Source organism: Haemorhous mexicanus, chromosome 5, assembly GCF_027477595.1.
Source record: "Haemorhous mexicanus isolate bHaeMex1 chromosome 5, bHaeMex1.pri, whole genome shotgun sequence".
Classification (NCBI taxonomy): domain Eukaryota; kingdom Metazoa; phylum Chordata; class Aves; order Passeriformes; family Fringillidae; genus Haemorhous; species Haemorhous mexicanus.
In genome coordinates this window covers 22,204,703-22,228,002 of record NC_082345.1, presented here as the reverse complement: position 1 = coordinate 22,228,002, position 23,300 = coordinate 22,204,703, and the positions used below count along the sequence as shown (strand labels likewise).

General features: G+C 40.8%; 1 protein-coding gene across 2 annotated transcripts in view; it reads right to left on the bottom strand.

The window, feature by feature from the left end:
* CHST11 (carbohydrate sulfotransferase 11) overlaps positions 1 to 23,300 on the bottom strand; it is a 161,327-nt gene that overhangs the window by 73,349 nt on the left and 64,678 nt on the right. For both annotated transcript variants that reach the window (XM_059846221.1, XM_059846220.1), the window contains one exon: positions 21,001 to 21,086. In XM_059846221.1, the coding sequence (XP_059702204.1) occupies positions 21,001 to 21,086 (86 nt within the window). The remainder of the gene's footprint in view (positions 1 to 21,000; positions 21,087 to 23,300) is intronic.

Genomic DNA, 23,300 nt, shown 5'->3' with positions numbered 1-23,300 from the left:
AACACATTAGCATTTCCTCACCAACCCTGACCCCTCAAGGCTTGCAGAGGTCAGGATCAAACACTATCACCGTGAGCCATGGCAGTGGGCTGGCCACAGCCATGGTACTGGGAGCCACTGAGGAATAAAAGCAAAACCAGGAGACATCACTTTCTATAACACAATTAGAAGAATTTAAACACTGCTTGATGGAATGATGCACTGTTCTGTGTAACTGCTTGTTTGATGAAGAGCAGGGAGTTACGGCTCACATTTTTAGCCTCGAATTATTGCCAAACTGAGTTATTTTGTATGGTAGAACTGAATCAGCAGTTCACTTACAAAAACTAACCCCTGGAGAATGTGAAACAGTGAAATATTTCTACTCATTAAAGAAACTATTGGTGCTGATAGTCAGCATACCGACACAGCCCAGAAAGGTGGTTTATGTGTCCAAATCACTTTTCCTGAGATTCATCTGATATGCAAATTGGCTACTACTTGATAGCATCTCTTAAATTTACCTCTACAGATTTATAGCCATGTCCTAATCACTGCTTTCCACCACAGGGCCACAGTATTCATACAACAGCAGCTGACTAGGGTTCTCCACATCACCCCTGTGAACCGTACTCTAAAATCAAGCAGTAAAGACAAAGGTTGTTTCTGCACCAGATACAGTGTTAAAATTTAGAAGTCATTTAGTGGTACATAGAAGCAAACACAGTTGAAGCCCCACTTGCCTTGGACACACGTTCTGATCCTCCAGAGACAGCATTACTTCAGTCACAGAAAATTACTGCAAGGAGCTGATGGATGGATACTGTTCTTGCCTGTGTGCCTGTCCCAAGGGAACAGCAATAGACACTGTAACATATCTGATTTGTGGTTAAATCCACATCTGACAGTTCTGCATCCTTCAGAAAATAAAAAATTCATGTCGATACATACAAATAAATTATTTTTGGAACATACAGGATAAAAAAATTTGGGACACTTAACAAAGATAATAGTAGCAAGAGTAATTTACTTCACAAATAAAAATTGTGTTTATTTCCCTCCACAGTGCAAATTCATTCCCCACTGGGTAATATTAGCCTGAGTTGGAATATGCGCCAGTTTTAGTTCCAAGACAATTATATGTTTTGGAGCTGATATTTCACAACTCATCAAAAACACAGACCAAAGCTTTTGATGGGCAGTGTCTCATTCTTCCAAAGAGAATTACAATATCCCTTTCTAACTTTCAGAGATACTGAACCATCAAACTTCACTTTCAATTTTATTCACAGTTGAGAAAAAGCTGTGCAAAATAATTTGTAAGAGTTTCTAAAACTTATTTTAATTTCTTCCCTGTCTCCTTGGAGACTCTGTGACTACTGGAGAGTAGTTTTAGAGGTGGAGCATTACTGATGTAAGTCGAGAATGATGCAAATTTGGGAGTAATCTTAAATCCATTTTAACAAGCCTTTATATCACACCTCAAGTGTGTACCTCTTTCTCTATCTGTTAAATGCTTGGGATCTTATATGCCCAACCATGCTATTATTACATTTAGAAATCAGAATCCTTGAGTTTAGAACAGACAGTAATGAAAAAAAAAAAAAAACCAGATAAAAAGAAAAAAGTGTAAAGTGACAGAAGCACATTATCCTAGGGAAAAATTTATGAGCATAAGTAAGATCCAACATATTTATTCTTGTAACTCTTCCATGATGACTGACTGTCAGGACCCCAACTTCATGCAGCCCTCAAGTGAACAATGTGTCATAAAAGGGAGTCCTGCCCAGCAGTGACTCAAGCCCAGAGCAGGACCTGGAGGGTCATGGACAGTTCCTTCCTCTCTCCCACCTCCATCCCCAGCGGTCCCAGTCTGGTTGTGCTTCAAAGGTCACAACTGAACAGGATCACAGGAGCAGATGCATATCCCAGAATGGAACACACTGGATTGGAATAATGCATTTGTTATTGTAGAAATTCCTTTCCAGTGCTATTTTTAATACCCAGTATTAAACATGCTTATAGGTATTTCCATTTCCAGCACAGTTATTCCTATTCAATTACCATTAATGAAAATGGCCAGGGCTGGTTAATGCCAAGCCATGTGATGAAATTATTTCCTCTCCCATCTGGGTTCCTGTAGTCTTAAATAAACAAAAAAGACACCATTGAGATCACAGCTGAAATGTTCATCCTGATCCCCTCCAACAACATACAATTTCAGAAGAAATCTCTGTTTTTAGCATAAAGTACATCACAGGCATTATGTTCTCTATCCTACCTAATGTGTAGTGAATAATACTACAGTTAAAAATATTAATGAAAAATGACTAATGGTAACTAAATAGTTCACTTAACTTGGCTCCCTCTGTAATGTATTCTTCATATGACAGGCATTTATTAGCTCTCACTGATGACTCCACAGACACCCTGCTAATACAGAGTGCCTGTCTACACATTAAAACCTAATGCACAGAGCAAGAATTATTGATGTTAGCTCCATTCTAAAAGGGCATATCACCAGGACTTTTTCCCCATCATGGCTTTATGTTCCTTACCAACTGAATAATCATGGATTATAAATTTTACTAGATGCTAGTTCTCAAAAAAAATATTAATTTCACCAAAATCTTATTTTTCCCCCAACTGTTGGCTTTTTGTGTGACTGGCTTTTTGTTTTGGTTTTTTGGGGTTTTTTTACAGGCATACTAAAATAAGTACACATGTGATGTTTCAAGACTAAAAAAAACAGCTTGGGTGCTTGCATATTGTGTGCTATCTGTATGCCTGGGAAAGCAGCAAGTCTTAATGGACCTTACTTTGCCTTGGGATTTCAGCACTTGCAAGAACAGTCAAAGGCTGATAATTCATGGAGCCAAACACTGCATGAAGTTGAATACTGCCTTTAACATGAACATACACTTGTCTTCACTTAATTGAATGTACTTATAGGCTCGGACTGAGCAGGAGCTGAGTGCTTTGTTTCTGTGCTGATCTGACCAAGCATCTCACGTGCCAGTATAACAACTCGCTGCGTACAGGCCTTCTCCACCCTGAGTGCTGCTGACTGCCCTAAATCCCACAGTTGGATGCCCACCAAGATTGCTGTTAATGAAAGGTTTAACTGCCTTCTAGATTCTGAGTGAGATTTTCAAGTGCCTACATCCTAGGCACTTGGGAATCTCAGAAAACCCATGGTATCTCAGTCTTTTGGGAAAAACAACACCAAGTGACTATCTCTAATTATCTAATTATTCTAAAACCAATAGATGTTCCCATTCTTCCTGAGCTAAACAGATCTCAGGCATGACACACACCTTTTTAATGGTGCTTGGCCATCACTGAAGGAGATCCTCTAGTCCCCTGGGACTGTTTAGGTCTCTCTGGTGCAGCACAGCAGCAGCTCCTGAGTGCTAGCACACACAGGATCAGAACGGAGCTCTGGAGAGCCTGTGTTTGCTGCTGGGGAAGGTGGGTGGTCACCATTTCTCTTCATACTTTAGACAGCTGGACCACATCGCAGCACTTCCTACAGCTAGACAGATCCTGCCTGGAAGGATGTGGCTAGAATCTGTCCAAAAGCAAACCTCAGTCACAAACGTCTGGATATTGCTGCTGCCTTGCAAGGACCTACAAGAGGGCACCCAACTATGGCTGCTTCAGGCCAACCCTCCTCTGCCCTGAACCTGGTGTAAGCCTCATGCCAGTAGAAAGTGGGCAGAGTGGATGCAGAATGATGCTGCCTGGATTTGGCAGACTAAGGCACCTGGGCAGCAGTCCCTCCCTACTCAAGGAACTTCATAAAGCCTCCACAGCCACTGGAAGAAAAAAATAAGCCTCCAAGTTGAGCAGTTGAAGTGCTCCCTCCATTTCTTTTCCTCTGAGTGGAGACAGAAAAGGAGGCACTTTCTAAACTGCTTGAGTGCCTGTTCCCAATACCTAACAACCAGAAACCTGGATGAATCACACACTTTTTTAACTGCAGTAACCAGGCTGGAAACTACCTTCAACCAAAGACACAAAAGTTTTTACCCTAAGCCTAAATTTAATTCCCATTAACTATCTGTGCCACACTGCCTTAATATAAATGGCAGCTTAGACCAGATTTAGTAAGGGCCTATAATGTTTTAGCTATGTTTCAACAAAAGAGAGGTCAATAGGTTATTTACCATAATCTATTTTTAGGTTTTGTGAAACTACAAGAATAAGAATGAAGTCAAGCTTAGCCTTTATGATCAGGAAAGAATGCCTTTCTGTGCATTTTTCTTTTAAAAATAGCTGAATATGGAAGGAAATTGAATGATTTGTTAAATGGATATGTTTTATAAAGGAATATTAATGCATTTTCCAATAATAAAAGTGAATAATGCTGTTCCAATAGACATTCCTTTTCATTTTTACTGCACAGACAGTGCTTGATTACAGTTTAGGGAAATGAACGAAAGAATAGATGTACTATTTTTTTGATAAGTAGTCAGAAGGGTATTTTACGGAATCTGAGAAGAGTTGGAAGGCAGATGATTAAAAGGATAATTGAAGAATGATATTTGAACAGGTTACATTTGTGCCCTCAGGCATTAAACATAAGAGACTTTTTTAATTCTCAGCATGGGAGTTCACATGGCTGAAAAGCAAATGAACACAAGGAATAATTTTTTTTCAGAGACACGCAGTAACTGCTGGTTAGCAAGAAAGGAATTTTCCACAACACTGGGAAATAGCAACATTTTATCTGAAGTTATTTAGAATATGCCAGATGTTATTCAGGTTAATATTCACCAACATTTGTTATGTTATAGTATCACATTTTCAGTAGTTTCAGAGCAGAGATCAAAAACATTTCAGGGTAACACAGGCAACAGCAAGAATATACAGAAACAGCCCCAGCTGCAGGACTCTGACTCTCTGGCGTTGGGACTCAGATGCAGAGGTCCTCTGCAGCCTGTTGTGACACAGACCACAGCTGGCCCTTGCTGCTGGGGTCAGAGGCTGCTGGTGAAAGCACTCAGGCAGGTGGCAATGCCCCCCCTCCACGTTGGATCAGATCCACAAAAAGCTCGAGCACCTCTATCCCTTACTCCTGCTGCAAGCTGGGACTCCCTTGTCAGGGCATAAGGGATACTCAAGGTAGGGAGAGTACTTTATTCAAGTTACAACTTTGGTGTCAATTTTAATATCAGATTCCAGGAAAAAAAAAAGTACCTTTCTAAGGGTTTCAACCCTTTATAATGTGTGCCCTGAACAGCAGGGCAGTCTCTTTAAAACCCCTGCTATATCCTGCTTAACAACAGAGCCCACATTATTACTTTTCAATAAAAACCAGATATATCAATTAGCAAATTTCAGTGGAGCACAAACCCTACATCCACATCATTGACATGTTAGTGCATCATGATTAATGTTGTGCATTTCATGCCAATTGAATTCCTAATGATTAGTCACTTAATTCTGAGCTGAAACAATTACTCTTCCCATTGAGAAATACTTGTTTCAGCTCAAAGCTCAGGAGCTGGAGTACAGAAAAGCCATCTATAGCCAGTCATGCAAGTATATCTTGCAGAATCTAAACACAGGTTTACTAATGCATATTTTATATGCATAATGAAGCACTGGGCCTACAAAACCATCCCTTTTCAAGGCTGGTACAAAAGCTTTTGGCAGGACTGAGCCCATCCCTAATTCATAGACTTCAGCAGCAGCTGGGGCATGCACACACTCATGCTCATATATTTGTGCATGAGAAAGCAGTTTGCCCTTGGTCCATAAAGGCCTCCACACAAACACTGGCTCTCCCTGAAGTCATTTAGATGAACACTTCCGACTCAGTATATATTGATGGAAGCTGCAGTCAGAAAAATATATGTCAGAAAAATCAAATGGGTACATCTTAGATAATTATAGAAAGGAGCAAATACTTGGCTTGCCTTCAAGTAAGGGAGGAATTTCAGAGGTACATCACATGGCAGCTGTATAGTTTTGGTAGATGCACAATTTACCTCGTAACCAGTAATTACGCTTGTCATTTTTTATGACCAAAACACTATGCAGACAATAATTATACCACCAATGTGCCCCTGAGAAACAGATCAACAGGCAGAACTGCTACAGGCATTACAAGTGTATCAGAGAGATAACAATTTGATGGCAAAAAGCAGTAATGGCAGAACCAGTATTAGGATGCATGGTGCGCTGATGATGCAAACCTGCTCAGGCAATGGCTGAACATCCTGCAGCACGGCAGGAACAAGAACCATGCCTTGCCAAGCCATTGCTGCAGCGACCCTGATGTGGTGCTGATTACTGTATTATCATTTCGATGGTGATTCAAGGAAAGCTTTAGTGCTGCCACACTCAAAGACACAGGCTGCAGTACGCAGGGCTGAGTATCACTGAACAGACGGGAGTTCTCCAGGAACTCAGTGTAGTATTTATAACACAATCAGAGCTGCTAACAGTGTGAGTGGAGCATTTCCCTAAGTCTCTGAAACTAAGGGAACTTTCCCTAAGGCAAACTAAGCCACGGGGGAGTCCTTCTGCTGACTTTGGTAGCCACTGAATGAGACTCCTCTCATGCGTGATACAAAGAGCTGCTCTGACATCTGGAAAAAGATCTGGGTTGACTTTCAAAATGCATCAGGCCATGTCATCACCTACATGCTGACCCACCATACAGTACAGTACTTAGATTTCTTATTCCATGTGGACTTGCAGCTTTGCAGTGAAACACACTCTAGCACTTCACTGTGGAAGAGATCCGAGGCTGATGTGTATGACAATGAAGATTCACATGGGAGTGAGTTATTCCAGGAGACCACTGCGGTGTCCAGGAGATTTTACTTGGAGAAAAGCCAAAAGCAACAGCGGCTGACAACTGTAATTGATATATAACTCCCAATTTCTAAATCAATGCGCTTTCAGTGTCTGCAACTACAGACTGAGTCCTTGCCTTTAGTTTTATCCTTGTTTGGCCTCTGCAATTACCCTCCATGCCCCATTTCTCCAAGACAGAGCCCATGTGAAGAAACCACAGTCCCATACAAGTATGTTTTCTAAAGATATACACACTGGCCAAGCTGAGCTGCATTCAGACAACATCCTATCCTACTACTTCCTATTCTCTGTTCTTCTTCCTCAGGTCTGATTTGTCAATGTGCTTTTAACAGAGCAAAAGAAATCACAACAGCAACCATCTGGTATTGCCTGGCGAACGACCCAAGTTAGTGACCACCCATAGTTCTGTGAAAAGTCAACTAGAAACACACACCAATATCTACATACCCTGCACAAAGCAAGAATCATTTCAACGTACAGCTTCCAAAGTAGGAGCAGCTTTAGCAGGGAAGGAAGTTTATTTAAGTTATTTTTAGATGCAGATATCATATTGAATACATGGATTTTTACCATGTTGGTACTTACACAAGAACAACTTGTTAGTGACACAACAGATCTTGAACCCACACAACTGCAGGAGAGCCTTTAATAACAGATGACAGTACTTTGGCAGTGGTGGGATAAAGAGTGTCTTAGCAGATGATACCTTCTGTCTTAATTCTTTAGCCACAGATTTAATTACACTGATAATGTCATGAGAAGCAAAAATAAATTATTCATTAAACCTGCCTAAGAAATCATTCTTTTATCCCATGTATTTTGTTTCAAGATCATTTACACTTGGGTAAAAAGGCAGTTTTCTTCCTTCCGTGTCAATATTTTATATAGCAACTCACTTAACAGCCCAAGTAAAAACTGAAGTGGGTCTCTCAAAGAGGACCAGCACATGATACTGCATGCAAAGCACAAAGGTGATGCTTGAAGATTCCACCAATCTTCCTGTGACAGATCACTGGCTGTGTGATTGAGGGATTGTAAGCAGGATCAGGGAGAGATTTGTTACACCCCTTTTGAAAACACACCCCTTCAATGCATTTACATCTCAGTGTCCCATGACTTCTTTAGCGGTCGTTGGAGGTGAAACCAAAGGTCTTGCACTACTTGTTTTCTAGCTCCTTCCATTTTCATAAACACCTGGCCTGTCATTACCTTGGTGACACACTTTCATGTTACTTCAACCAGCAAACAGATAAAATTTTTCTTTTACCTGGTTTGCTTTTGCTCTAGTTGCCTAAAATAAACAAATAAACAATAGCACAATTTTCAGAGGGAAAAGTGTCTCAAAGTCATTCTTTCACTGTGTGGCTCCACCACTTTCTGACAAAGCCAAGACCATAAACCGGCACAGTAATTAATTTAAAAAATATACTAATCTTTGTAAGATAAAAAATAGGAATGGGAGAGGGAGACGGAGAAGAGCTGAAATCTGAGAAGGACTGAAGCTGAGAAGGAGACTTCAGGGCTGAAGGAAATGGCAGGAAGGAATGGAAAGAACAGAGAAGTAGGTCTTGGCAAGAAGACAACCTTACCCCCCTGCACACATCTGCAAATTCGGCAACAGTTTATTACCCCAATTTTACATGATATAAAGAAGATAAAAGCAGCTGCAGAGAAAGCAGCAGGATCATTCCTATCCCTCCAGTAAGGCACCCTACCCAGAGTAATTGAGCCCCACGAGGCTGTTTGGGAGCTGGCCATGCTCACTGTGTGTGCGGCGCTCCTTCATCACTGCGTCAGTGCAGAGCTGTCTGTGCTGTGACATTTCCTACCAAATACACACAACCATGCATCTGTACATGCACATTGCATTCATTTTTAGCATTATCCCAGAACCCCTGAGTTCCTGCCAGAGTCCAAGCCCTACTTGAGCTAGAAACTGTGCAGGGACAGAGACAAAAGCATCTCTGCAGACTCCTGACTGTGTATCAGGCAGGGAGCTGAGCAGAGTGCCCATGTTCTTTAGATAAAGACTCAGATTAGCAGAAAATCATGCACAAATGAGAGTGTCATAGAACAGGTGAGAAAAGCCTATAGATCCAGAGCTTACTCCCAAAGTGACAGTGCGCTCCTGCCTAAGAAAATGCAGTGTGAAAGGATTTGTTTCCAGGCTGTAAATACATGGCATTTAAGAATAAGAAAGTGCATGGATATGCTTTTTTAGGTCCAAAGTTATGGAAATTAAAGAACAAAAAACCTCTCCTGTGCTCAGAATAGTGACTTTTGGCTATTACTTTATAGAGAGATGTCACTGGCACAACAATCTCTTACAGAAAAGAAAACAGTGCCTAATATTACATATCTCACCTTCCCCAGAGGAGATTTTATTCAATTTATATTAGGTAAAATGTTACACTTCTGGAGAAGTACCAGTGATTTCAGCTTTTCCTTACTGGTTCAACTAAACATTTCTTTTCTCCTTCAACCAAGCTTTTTATGAATATTTAATATATCAAAATGAACTGAAAACTACCACCATGCATCTGCTCTCCAGATCTTTCATCCATGTATTGTCAGCCAGGCTCAGTTCACAAAATATGACACTAACTATATTGCTATGTAAATACAACTCCTTCAACCACTATTTCATAAGTAAAATATATGCAAGGCAAAAGCCAAATCGGACTTGAACAGATGAAACTGTTCTCTCCTAGTCGTAGAGATGTCTTTGTTACTTGGACTCTCCACGTCAGTTCCCCATGCTAGCTTGTAGGTTCATCTTCTGTCCTCTAAGAATTAATATTCACTTCCTCTTACTAATCCCCAGATGCTTGTCTGAAATTATCTAAGACACAGCCCACATTTACACGGAGAAAAGATTTATATTAAGGCATGAATCTGATACCTACAGAGGTTGCTAACTTGTTGTGCAGCTTGGCGATCTGACTGTGGGGACGTTGTGATTTTTTACTGTTCTTTTAAAATTTGGATGTAATGTTTTGCTTTTAGCCCAGTGCTGGACAACACTCAGAATACTGTTCAGATGTGCTTTAAGGTTGAAAAGAAGGGAACACTCCTTCCTGAATTTTCCAGGCACCAGAAGTACACACAAATTTCAGTGTACTGTAAATTTTCCAACTCTCTTTGGTTTGGCTGTATTTATTATATCACTACCAGGGCAGAAAAAAAAGGGAAATCATTCTGGCATAAGACCTTCAGTATTTTCTAGTGCAATAGAATGTGTGGAATGATGAGAAGACAGATTAAAAAATACACACATATATACAAATATAGCTCCTTTCTGATCCCCTGGATGAGATCTTTTCACTCGAAGTTTGGCCTCTTTAGACCTTAGGAGCTTTGCCATCAGTTTTCAATAGATCAAGTGTCACTTTTATCCCAAGGTTATAAACTGATATAAACATCTACGCTGATAGCATGCTGGAAAACCTGGAATAAAAAGCTATTCCTCCTTCCAAAGCAACTGCACAAAAGTATCACTGTGAAGGAAATAAAATTTTGTTTTCATTCTGCCCCCCACATTTTGCCATTGCCTCATGAACAAAGGGATGGTTCAAATACAAGATCCCATCCACACTAGAATATACAACTGTAACAAGTAAATAAACCAAGAATGACCTCCTTGAGTAGCCTCAGTGTGATAAGATACTATGTTATTTATAGAGGAAAAGGAGACATACACAATACAAACACTTTTTTTGTTGCGTTCAAATGCTGTATAGGTATTGCCTTGTAAAAATACTTTTTCCTTACTTTTCTTTCCACACCTGCTCCATATGAGTAAGAAGCAAGGTCTGAAAACTAGTGAATAAAAGCAGTTTTAGCGTGGCTGCCCAGATGATGATTACTGAAACAACCAATCTTTCAGTCTAATAATTAAATAAACAAATGTAAGAACAACTCCAACAACCAGCAGCTGGGTGTTTCCCATGCATGGGGCACAAATCCTCGGTTTGCAGAGATTCAGACCCCAGTTCTGTGAGAGCACCCTGAACACTGGCAGGAATAGCTCAGGACCCTCCAGTTTGTACTCTGGATTCAGTGCATTGATAATTACTGCTGTCACTGGGGTTTGATGTCACCAAACAAGACGGTCAGGGCAAGGCAGAATTTCCTCCTTGTTTTACTAGATCAACAGACGAGCACAAAAGGTCTTAAATCAGCTGTAGCTGTAATTCTCTTATATCCTCAGATCATCCTGACAGAGGCTTAATGTAGAGCCTACCAGCCTGAAATCGTGCTCATTTCTTCTGTTTAATTTCAGAACGCATGACAGCATGAACAGGAGAGACTGAAAACACTCTCTGCACTGCGTCACCTGGATACATGACCTGCCCAGTCTGGGATGCACAGTTGCATCATCTCAAATCCATCACTGCCCACACACACACACCCCTGTGAGATTAACTCTGAGCCAATCCAAGTGTTCACAACCTACCACAACTGGAAGAATGTAGCTCAAACTCACAACTGCTTTCAGCCACCCACAACCTCTGTATTTTCCAGCTGACCTTTTTGCTCAGCCCTGTCCATAACACCATGGAGAGCAGACTCACTCCAGGAGAAACCACCTCTTATAGTGCACTACGTATGGATTGGACTGCAGCACCTGGCTTGACTCACCTTACACTTCCCCACAAACTTCAACTAAATGAAAACTTCCTTAGAAAGTGTCTTTAAATAATCTGTGCTTGCTTTGATGATTTACACACTTGTACAAAAACTCTACAGCCTGGCTCCCCACAGTACCATGAATTTACTTAGTGTAGGAATCCAAAAAGGCACACTGGCTCCTGCAGCCACATCTTTCAAAAGACAGTATGTTATGTTAATCTTGCTATGCCTGTGGCATTCACAGAGAAACATTCCTGAATTTCTCCGCATAAACAGGTAAGAAGATTATTGTACTTTTACTGAAGAAAGCTTTGGTAAGGTGCAGCTCATTACATTATTGAGATTAATTAATATTGTACAAAGTGAAAAAGTGAATGAATAGTACAAATCAACATTACATACAATATCAATGGATATTACAGACCATTTTAGACAACTTGAGGTTCTGCATCAGATACAGTTAAGTCTGCAAAAATGTAACTTGTGGAATCCAATCTCTTGAAACTAATTGCAAATTTACCAACTTCTTCTGTCCCACCTTAAAATTAAAGTAAATAAGAATTACAAGTACCAGTAGACAAACTGTATGTCTGTATCCTCTGATTTTTGTAGTTATATCTATGGAAGGGAGAGAGAGGTTACAGCTGAGGTCTCAGGACTTAAAGAGATTATCTGGCCCTGTCACAAGTGGGCATCAACTCTGCTGCAGTTAAGAAACCTCTTCTACTAAAAAAAGAAAAATACCCAACACAGGGAAAAGAAGGCAGGTGTTTAAGCAAACACAGCTGCCTTCCTTCACACAGCTGAGAAAGCTGCCCCAAAACTACTAGCACCAGAAACAAGCAAGCGAGGCTACAGTTCACAAGGACTAGTCTGTAAACACTGGGATACAGCAACTTAGCCCGTGATGCTGGAGCACTTGGATGGTTTCAGATGCTTGGAGCACAGACAGAAAGGAGACACTGCTCTGCAGGGACCAGGAGCAGAAATCTGTGCTCATTACAGACATCTTCCCACTGCCCTTTGCTTCCTCCAAACTGCCATATCCTGCTGCCTTCTGAAGTAGGATTACCCAGTTTTTCATGTCCAAAACTTAAAACTGGGGAGGAAAAATTAGGAATTTTGTGCAGAGAAAGAGGCAGGCAAGGTGTCCAATCTGAATATTACTGAGTTCAAAGCAAACATTTGACTGAACCAACATGGTTCATATCTTCAGTGGTCTGATTTGGAGACAAACACAAAAAGCCACTGAACGGCACCATGTCGGAGTGCTGTAGTCCAGGTCGTCTCTCCATCCATCTGTCCAAGTGCTTGTCTAACAGAGAGCCCATACATTGCATACAGATAATTTTGAAAAGCTGTGATATCCTCTTTCACCTCCACCACATAAAACCCTTTTGGTTTTGGTCACATCTCTTGTATTATTAAACCTTTCCTCTCATACTTTTATGCCTCCAGAAATCTTTTATAGTAAAACTCACACGCTCTCAAAAGAATAAAATACAAATTGAGGACTGGATAAATTAATTTTTTTTTTTCTATCTGGGAAATCTGAGCTACTTTGAGTAACACTATTTTCTTTCATTTCATGCAGGTAACAAGTCTTTTATTAAAGACAGGTGCCCAAAAATTTATCCTAATGCACTGCAGGAACTTGAATGAGCATGTCCTGTGGATAATTCTAGCCTTGAGCACTGGTAGTTAATGTACATACTTTTCTGATTAATTCCTCTTGACTTAAAAAGGTATCCATCATGTCACAGTGAATGATCTATGAAGTACACCATACCTGAAACCTTCCCCTCCCCAAGTCATTTCCTCAGCATCTAAAGCCAGCTCTTATCATTTGTAATCAGTAATTAATAACAAAGCATTCTCACTAGTGCAATTTTTCCGCTAAGGTTAATGTAATATTTCATTCTGGGCCAGACACTGTTTTGTGACTTTCAAGCACGACAGTAAGTAATGTCTCTGCATAAGAAGTCATCCACAGAGTAAATCAATTATCTCCTCTTTCATCAGCAGGCATTTTGCTGCAGCAAATGAGACTAATTACATATGAAGTTGTTTACCAACAGGAGTAGGTACCTAAAGTTTGGCATTGCACATCAACTGTTCTTCTTTATGTCTCCATGCTGTACCTTTCCAATTAAGGAGTTTTTAACTTATGATCAATCAAATGCTGTGATTATAAGCCGTACTTATCATGCTGTTATCATCTGCACAGATTTGCCTACGAAGATCAGCATCAGCCACACAACGTATGTTTTCAGTACTGGTAGAACTTCTGGGCCACTTCTTGCCCTTGATAAGGACACATACATATTTATAACTCAGTTGCAAAGCATCAATAACTTCTAACATACTTTCCTTTAGATAAATTGTACTATTTCTCATATTAAAAAGTTCACTTCCCAGGACAGCTATATGGCTGTCTCAAGGAAGAAATCTGAACCCCAGAACATATCTACATGAAAAGTGGAGAAAAAATAATGGATAGCACTGGTGCACAGTGCTGGTGTATTTTCTTGTCTTACTGGAATTGGCAAGTAAGTCAGAGATCTACCTTTTTTTCTCCCCTTTCTGACTGATATAGTAATTGTCAATCATCACAGGCTTTTCTTGCATGATATAGCTGACAAAAACCCAAGTCTGGCTCAGGATGCTCATGACCCACAGGCTGCGCTCTGGAAGAGTATCATATGTGTTTTTTATCTTTCTTGTAGTCTGGTAACTTGCTGCTGAAGAGAGACCACCAGGTGAACTGGACCTCTCATCCTATTCAATGACCGGTTCTTTGGCTGCTGTGTTCCTGAGAATGAGGAGCCAGAGCAAACTGAAACAAACTGCACAGTGCTCAGAGCCTCAGGCACACCAAGGACAGAAATACCAGGTCCTTAGCACTGGAACCTCTGATACAAAGTGCTATGGATTGATGTGTACACAGAGCTCAGACCACAAAGTGCTATGGATTGATGTGTACACAGAGCTCAGACCACAAACCTCTGTCCAGAATGGGTACAGCTCCCAGAGTCATCCTAGGGAGTGGAAATCAGTTGAAGGTAGCAAACTACAACCCAGGTGAGTGATGTGGGCTGAACTAGGCTGGGATTTGCTGGTGCTATCCCGGCAGTCTAATCAGATTACAGATAATCACAGATAATCACAGGGCAGCTCCAAAAAGCAGCATTTGTGGCCTGAAGAGACTGAGGATGTATAAACACTGTCTGCAAGGCAACAGTTCACTTACTTCCCTTTTCCTGGTGTGAAGGAGAGAAGGGGGAAAAGAAAAATAGAATAAAACAAATTAGTCATTTTGGAATGACCAATTCAATACAATTTCATAATGCAAAGGCAACAAAGAGGTGGTCTACAGTTCTGACTCACCAGTTTTAGCAAATTACTAGACCTGTCTCTAGCTACACCAAAAGCAGACACCTAGAAATACCTCTCTTCGACAAAAAGAAATCGGCAAACAGCGTGACCTTTAGCAAAACAGTCAGGTTGATAACTGAATTAAAGTTAGGCAATGTCAATGTCAAACTAGAAAGCAAAACAAACTCATCCTTGGATTTGGATCCTGATGGATATGGAACTTTATCTCTTCTGTGGTCCTCTCAGAAGTCTACACATATAGATTAAGTGCTACTTGCATTTAATGAGAATTAAATGTTAATCTGGACAACTATAACAAAAAAAATCTAACCTTAAATATGCAATTATTTCCCATTCCTCTAACATTTCTGTTTTGGTTTGGAACTTCTTGTAATTCAGTAGCACACCCTCTGTACCAAACAGATCAATGTTAACCACAAAAGTGTGAGCAGTGTTACCCAGTTCTGAACTTCTGGTGACTCCAGCTCATGGACTGACCCACAATCATCTGTTATTCTTTGAGCAGTAGGGCTGTACAAAGCCATGTCAATTAAAAGACACAGTTGCATATGTTGCTTTCTAAGAATATGTCATGCAAGTATTTATTTACCCACATTATTAAATTCCTGGGGTTTTATATGCAATAAAAACCCCACAAAATCTACCCAAGATAAAATGCAAGCTTGTGTCACATTCCTGCAGGGCCCTTCATCTGTGTTCAGTTACACCTAGATTCTCTCCTTTGCCATTTGTTGTGTGATTGAATCCTCTTTCTCTTTCCATTTATAATTATGTGGCTTTTTAATAAACTCATTAAATAAACAATCCATTTCAGCCCTCAAAATTTGCCACTGGTATCTCTGTAGCTTAATAATAATCCTCCACCTAAAAAGGAAAGGCAAAACAACAGATAGTAAGATCTCAGATGTGCTACACATCGCCTGCTGTGTCTGAGGAGACCACAGCCTGGAAATCCACTTACTCAGTGTAAATCCAGTTTGGTTATATTGACTTTTCTTTCCCTCATGGTGTATTAGTGCTCATGAAAAATCTTGCAGTGAAAGCCCTAGAGAAGGAATCTTTTGTCCACAGAAAAACGCAGTTCCCATTTTCTGCTTTATTACTACAAGGAAAAGAGCAAATGTGTTATTCTTACTTTTACAATAATCACAAGGTCAGACACCCACCTAAGGCATAAATCCCACATGGGCTTTGTCATGGACACTTTCTCAAGTCCTAATTCAAGTGCTATCTCTAGCCATTTGACCTATCTTTCTCCACTCAACACAGGAACAATTATGATTAACCCTCTAAAAATCTGACTACAATCCTAACATTCAGCTCCTACTAACCACCAAATGACCCATTCAGTCACCTTCAGATCATTGCTAAATTTAAATTTCCTGAAGACCAATCTTCCCTCCTGCCTTTTTTTTTACTGGTATTTTTTTATTTTTTCCCTCTCTTCTTTTCCCCTTTTCTTTCTCTTTCCTTTTCACAATTATTCACAAGGCTGAAAAAATATTTAAGATACAAATGATGGAATCTGCAAACAACTCAAGTAACTCCATAGAAGGAGTTATTTAATATGTTGACATACAATAGCCTCTCTGATCCTGGCCAAACAACAGGCCAGGATCAGAGAGGCTATTGTATGTCAACATATTAAATAACCACAGTCAAACTCTCAGGTGGTGGAAATCAACCTGTCTCCATCTGGTTTTATGAGGCCAGTGCAACTTGATATTAAACATGAGTAGAAAAAACTGACTCTCATTAAAGTGTAGTGTGACGATGTTCGCAGGGGTCTTAGGATGAGGGAAGAGACAAGAATCTTGACTCCATGTTTCAGAAGGCTTGATTAATTATTTTATGATATATAATATATTAAAAACTATACTAAAAGAATAGAAGAAATAATTTCAACAGAAGGCTTAGCTGAGAATAGAAAAGGAATGAATAACAAAGGCTTGTCTCTGACCAAGACAGTCTGGACAGCTGGACTGTGATTGGCCATTAATTAGAAACAACCAAATGAGACCAATCACAGATCCACCTGTTACATTCCACAGCAGCAGATAACAATTGTTTACACTTTGATCCTAAGGCCTCTCAGCTTCTAAGGAGGAAAAAGTCCTAAGGAAAGGATTTTTCATAAAACATGTCAGTGACACTATAGCAACTGAAATCCCAGTGAGTACTGAGCCTATCTGACACCTATTTCAGTCAATGACCAAACTCTCATCTCCTAGGCAGGGAACAGCCAGGAGCACACAGAACACAAGGCAGAATGGGCCCTTAATACATCCCAAATTTAAAGTTTCCAACCCTTTAAAAAAATCACAGCTACACCTAGCTTGTAGTCATCCAAAACCATAACTTTAAGGCATCTTTCAGTCGCCTAAGTGTGGTGTTTAAATTACACATATTACTTTGAACTACAAATATCTGCTCAATCAGCTCTGCTACTGCTCTGAGGCAGCTAAGCTGAGTGCCTGAGAGTTTCTGTGATGGCATACACAGCCACTGGCATCCAGGAGAGAAACATGGATTCACAACATTAGGGGTCCAAAAGGTTCTCATAGTCAGAAGTTAAAGATCTGTTTTCATCACTTAGATTAGTAAGAGAGATTTTGGCCAAAAATGTCTTTGTAGAATCAAAGATTTGTTTGGGCTGGAAGCAGACTCAAAGATCATCTTGTTCCAACTGCCATAAGCAGGGACACCTTCCACTAGAGCTTCCATCCAGCCTGGCCTTGTCTTCTTGCATTTTTATTATATATTTGACTTCTGAGCTGACTTTACAAAAGGCTGATTGCAACTGCTTCAGCAAGAAAACACGAGATCTGACCTCCATCCTCCCCATCCTTGCAAGAACAGGTGAACTCTTGAGGAACAAGCACCCTCCTGCCAAAATATACAAGAGTCTGTAATCTGCCACCTTGAGAAAGGTGAGACAGAAGTCTCTTTGGGCACAAATGGAAAAAAAAAAAAGAACCATATATTTGATGAAGCATTCTAGGTGTCATCTCCAACCTGTTGTTTCCTCTGGCAGCCTCTACTCACTGCCTTTTCTTGTTACAGTTTTCCCAGATCACATACACTCATTTGTCTGTCCCTCTGGTACTGAGGGCAGCAGGCAAAGCCCCTTCCAAAAAAATCAAGCACCAACTAAAAACAAAGAAAGAAACAAAAATTAAAAGCTTCATAAAAATGGGTATCAGCAAGCTGATGGAAATACTTCTGCATAAAAAACTTCAATAACAGCAATAACAATAAACATCTTTAGTTCAACATCAACTACCAGAACTGCTGCACTCCCTCAAACATTGACATTGGCTGCCTCACAGGTGAGCCCAGAAAGGGATGCTAATGGTTCATTTGGTCAGGGTACACAGAAAGGAAGGAGCTGCCAGCTATGCCCCCTGCTTCAGGAAGCTCAGGAAATCCTTTCAGTTGTCCAAGTTTGCAAGGGCTCTGGGATTATGGCCCTTCACTGGATGTTTCTTTCCTACAGCTTGGACTTTAATAATGTTAAAAGGCAAAAGGTCTTGACTGACACACAGCAGACCCCAGAGAGACTAATTACTCAGCCTGTCTCTTCTCCCTTACCTGCTCCTCTTGAACATCTGCAAAGATTCTTTAAATTTGACCTGTAAATACTAATATTTTTCCTTTGCATCACTGGCTTGTTCCTCTTCAGGGCTTCTACATGTGCTTCCCATTTATGCAATGCTGACTCCCATAATGGTCAATAAGGGACGGTATAACAATATGACAAACTTACGTTCCCAGCCATGCCCAGAATTCAAATTGAATTAGAAAGTCCGCCTGTGTTCATAAAAACATTAACAAGTAAATGGAGCTTTACTACGCTTCATAACCGATATCACATATCTTTGGGTTGCTGTCAATTCTTTATGTAAATACTTTAAATCCCTCAGACTTTGTTTTGCACACTATATAGTGAGTCCCTTCATAATCAAATAGTATTTAAAACATTTATTGCCTTGTTAAATCTAACAAGTTAGATTTACTGGGATAGTCACTCTCCCTAATAGCCAATTTAATAAAACTCAATCTATTAATTGACGGATAAATATATAATAGGCAATTGTTAAACTTTAATAAATATGTTTAATAGTCAGCTGGCATTTTCTCTCAATGGCAGCACTTCCTCTCAGCTGCCAACAGGAAATGCTTCCCCTGAACATGCCAATTCAATCCACATGTAGGGAATCAACTGATCTAGAGGAGCTAACAGGAGCATGAATTTCAGGTAGTTTTCTTATGCTACTTGTCACAAGAAGAGCAATAACTGAGTGTCATGGTCTGAGCCTGGCGAAATGCCAGTGCTTCCATGAGAAAACCTCTTTTCCTGGTATCTGCTGTGAGATGTGATCAGAGACAGAGCAGAGCAGGCTCTAACTTATGATTGAAAGGAAAAAAACTTTATTAACATAAAACTACAGGGAAAAAACACACAGAACACAGGATGAAAACCTTCCAAATTTCCTCCTCCTCCCCCCACCAAATTTCCTAATTCCGTTATCACCCTTTGGATAATCAATTCTCAGTTCTTTGAGAAGAGAGGAGTCCCTCTTGCACCACAGACTTCACCCAGGAAACAGTCAAAACTTCTCGTGTTTCCGTGTCACGTGTGGCACTGCCCGGAGAACATTTTGCCATCGTGACCTCTTCCTTCCATGTCCAGTTCTCTCACCACTGCACATGGACCAGAGCTACTTCTAGGGTTTTTCCCTTTAAGGATGCTTTGTCCAGTTCCAAAAAAGAGCACAGTCCCTCTCCTTTTGGGACACCTGTCCCCCCCATGTTTCACCCCCTGGGGCTGAGGGGTCTCTCGAACAGAGATCATCTTCCTCTTCTTCTTCTTCGAAGATGGAGGGCACCACCACCACCCTCCTCACCCGTCGTCTCTGTTCACACACCTTCACATCACCACACTCTCCTGGCTCTGAGCCATTGCCTCCCCCCAGAATGCAGTCTCTGTGTCACAGGAACTCAAGGGTTCTGTCCATAGCTATCCAAGAAAAGTCCAGCCAAAAGCCACTCCATCATCTCCTCCCACCTAGAATTCTTCTCAACTTCTCTCAATCTCACCAGCTCCAGGAGGAATCAGCATTTGCAAGGTTTCCATCGTCCCAAGAAGGGTTAAAAGTCCCAGGCTCTGCCGGTTTGGTTCATGAACTCCCACGGCTGGCTGCTCTGCTGGGCATGCCCCCCTTCTCCTTCACTCCAGCCACGCTATCACAAGCACAGGCTGCTCTCTCTCTCTCCCTCGGGGGGGGGGGGGGGGTGGAATGGGGGATGGCTGCCCGAAGCCCTCGCAGTGCAATGCTCCTCCACCCTTCGGCCCAGGCCTGGCCTACCTCCCTCCGGCCACATGGCTTCCCTCCCCCCTGCCCAGCTCCGAGCTGGACAGGGGAGAGGTCTCCTCTGGTCCAGGGCCGGAACTCAAAAGGAACTTCCAGTGGGAGTTCACAGCTTTTAACCCCCTGTGTTCTCAGAGGCGTATCCATGCCCTCAGTGGACAAACCAGGTGCCAATATTAAAATCTGGACACCGACTGGCGTGACCACACCATCCCAAAAAAAACCATTTCCCCTCAAACCACGACACTGAGGTTATTGCTCTGAGGTCCTGAGCTCTCATCAAGACAGTCAGGTATTGAATAGCACACAGTGTAAGCAAGAACATGAGCTACACTGTTTGTCTAGACTCCATACAAGCCATGGACCAGGACAAGAAAGGCAGCTGGCTATCTTAAAGTCATATAAATGATATTCATGTATTATTATGGCAATTTACAGTCTTACTGCACTCCTTGTCTCATGTAGATCATGTCACATTCTCTCACCCCACCCAGCCAGCCCATGTCAACACATTGCCTCAGCTTTTATCTAGGTATCCTTTTAAGGCTTTTGGGTACCTAAGAAAAGATTTTGGAGGAGTCTGCATTTGTCATTGAAACTAAAAGCCTTTAAAGATCAGGCTTTTAACTCAAACTGTAGAATGTTATAGTAAACTCTGCAGGTTCCAGGATCAGCTCTCCCAAATGAAGGCAGCTGTTGCATGTAAATAGGAAAACACCAAAATATCATCAAAAGAGACTGCATTTGTATGCTGGATTGGGAAGCTTAATTATAGCCCCAAGACACTCACCTGGGTGGGATTATACAGTTCCTGGAGTGGGCTCCTGGATCCTTTCCGACAGCAAATGTCCATCCCAAATGGATTTCTACGCATTACTGCAAGAGGAAACTGAAATTAGTACAGGTTAGCAACACTGGCTAGCAGAAAGCAATTACAGTACTTACAGCAAGAAAAGATTTTTTGACAGATCATAGGATTCTAGATAGCACTGTCACCTAACTCCTGATTTTCCTTTCCCTAGAAATTGCTCAAGAGCTAAATCCCTTATCTATTGTGAAAGTTACTGAAAATAAAAGCTCCCTTATAAAAGTTGTTTTGCAACAACTCTCAGTTTAGGTGCACAAGAATTCAAGCATGGGGACCAAAGCAACACAATTTTCAGCAGTGCTGGACACCTGCTTGTCTGATCATCAGGAAGGAGTCAGATGGATTCCTACAATCAGAACCTCTGAGAGGCAATGTCTGAGCATCTCTCTGCCTAAACATAGATGTATACAGGAACCTCATATTAAATTGCACGATTTTAAAGCTTTTGGCCTAACTCTTATGTTTCTCCTAGAACAGATACTAATCAGTACACAACACACATACAATCAAACACCGCTGCCCTTCTTGCCACAATTTTGCTTTACATATTACAACTGGAAATTTGACTGATCCACAGAACAATGTGCACTGTGTTATATCATTAAAGACCAGCTGGCTTTCAAACCAAAGGCTTTGTCAAAGGTCTGATCAAGGAACATTTTGGATGACAAATTTTTCAGGAGAGCTGTTGGCCTGAGCCCCAGCAGGGACGCAGACCATTAGCTTCAAGTTAGACCTCTGTGGCCATAAAACTCTGTAAGAAGACATTCAGTTCCACCTTCTATAGTCAGGAGGAAAACAAGAGCTTGCTGTGCTTCTTGTCTCACACGGCCCACATCATTCTCTGCTCACACTCTCCTGCCCCCAGCTCTCCCTGGGAAATACAGAAGAAGCATTAGGCTGTCAGACACCCACATCCAGCATCACAGCAAGAGATTTGTCTCATCAGCATTTGATTAAGACATAACCAAAAAAAAAAAAAAAAGGGAAAAAGAGATCTTCCTGCTGGGAACATCATGTTAAGCCAAGTAAGGCATGCTTTTATCATTTCTTGCCACATTTTGTAACCAGAAACTATTGAAGTGTCCTAGAACAATGAGCTGCACCACTTGCTGACATGCTATCATGGGCTTCAAGCCAAGTCAGAGAATACAGTCCAGTAAAGTTTTAATACTGAGGCCTAATATAATTGATACATCAAGTCATATAAACCACAGAAAACTGTATACAGTCCAATCTGGAAACATAATTGATTCCTTCACTCACTCAATATATATTTTTCAATAGGAGGTAATTATCTAATAACATGCTGGGTTGCTTTTTTCCTAAGCAAACCGATTCCACGGGTCTTGTGGCAGGAGGCAGACATACTCAGTAAACAAAGCGGCTTCAATTTTCTTCACAATTAGGACAGTAATGTTAGTAGAGGCAATAATTTTATTTTACACATTTAAACACCTGATTAAATTCTAAGCATTTTTAGTTATGCAGACAAGTATTGCAATTCCTCCATTGCTGTGCTAATGTGTCTTTTTGAAAGATAACTTACAATGTGTTTTAAAAAAATAAAACTTAAAAAATGTTTCACAGAAACATCAGCTTCCAAAGCCTGGAAGCGGTTTTAGGAAAAAAATTTTGAAATGAGGATGTGAGACATCCAACAGCGATTCTAACTACAGAGCTCCTGTCCACCTAATCCCCCCTCCATGCTCTTGTACCAGAACTGTGTCCAGAGAAGCTTTCAAGATAATTTTGTAGACCCTACCTCAATAAAGAAGCCTTTCCAAAATGAAGCCTTCTACTCAAGGGCAAAGCACAGTAAAACACCACTGCAGGGGGAAAGGGAGAAGGGAACATTTTAGTGTATCCAGCTCATTAGACCGTGATTAACTAAGGTCCTGCAACACTGATGCTTTGTTCTAAAATGAAGAATAACAACAATTCTAGTGTGGTGTTCCCTAACTTGCTATTTCACTTTTAATTTCCATTAAATACAGTAAATAGTACAGTGCATAAGTGGATCCATCCCTTCCTGCTTCACTTAGCCAGCAAGTATCAACACTTTATATGCAGTAGTAACAGCAATAAAGATTAAATTATTTACACAACATGAAAGATTTGTTTCCAGATGTAAATAGGCAGTAGAAAAAGCTATCTCACCAGCAAAAGCTAAACCCTAATGTAGAGCTTTAATCATAGAGGCAATTCAACCTATTTTATAA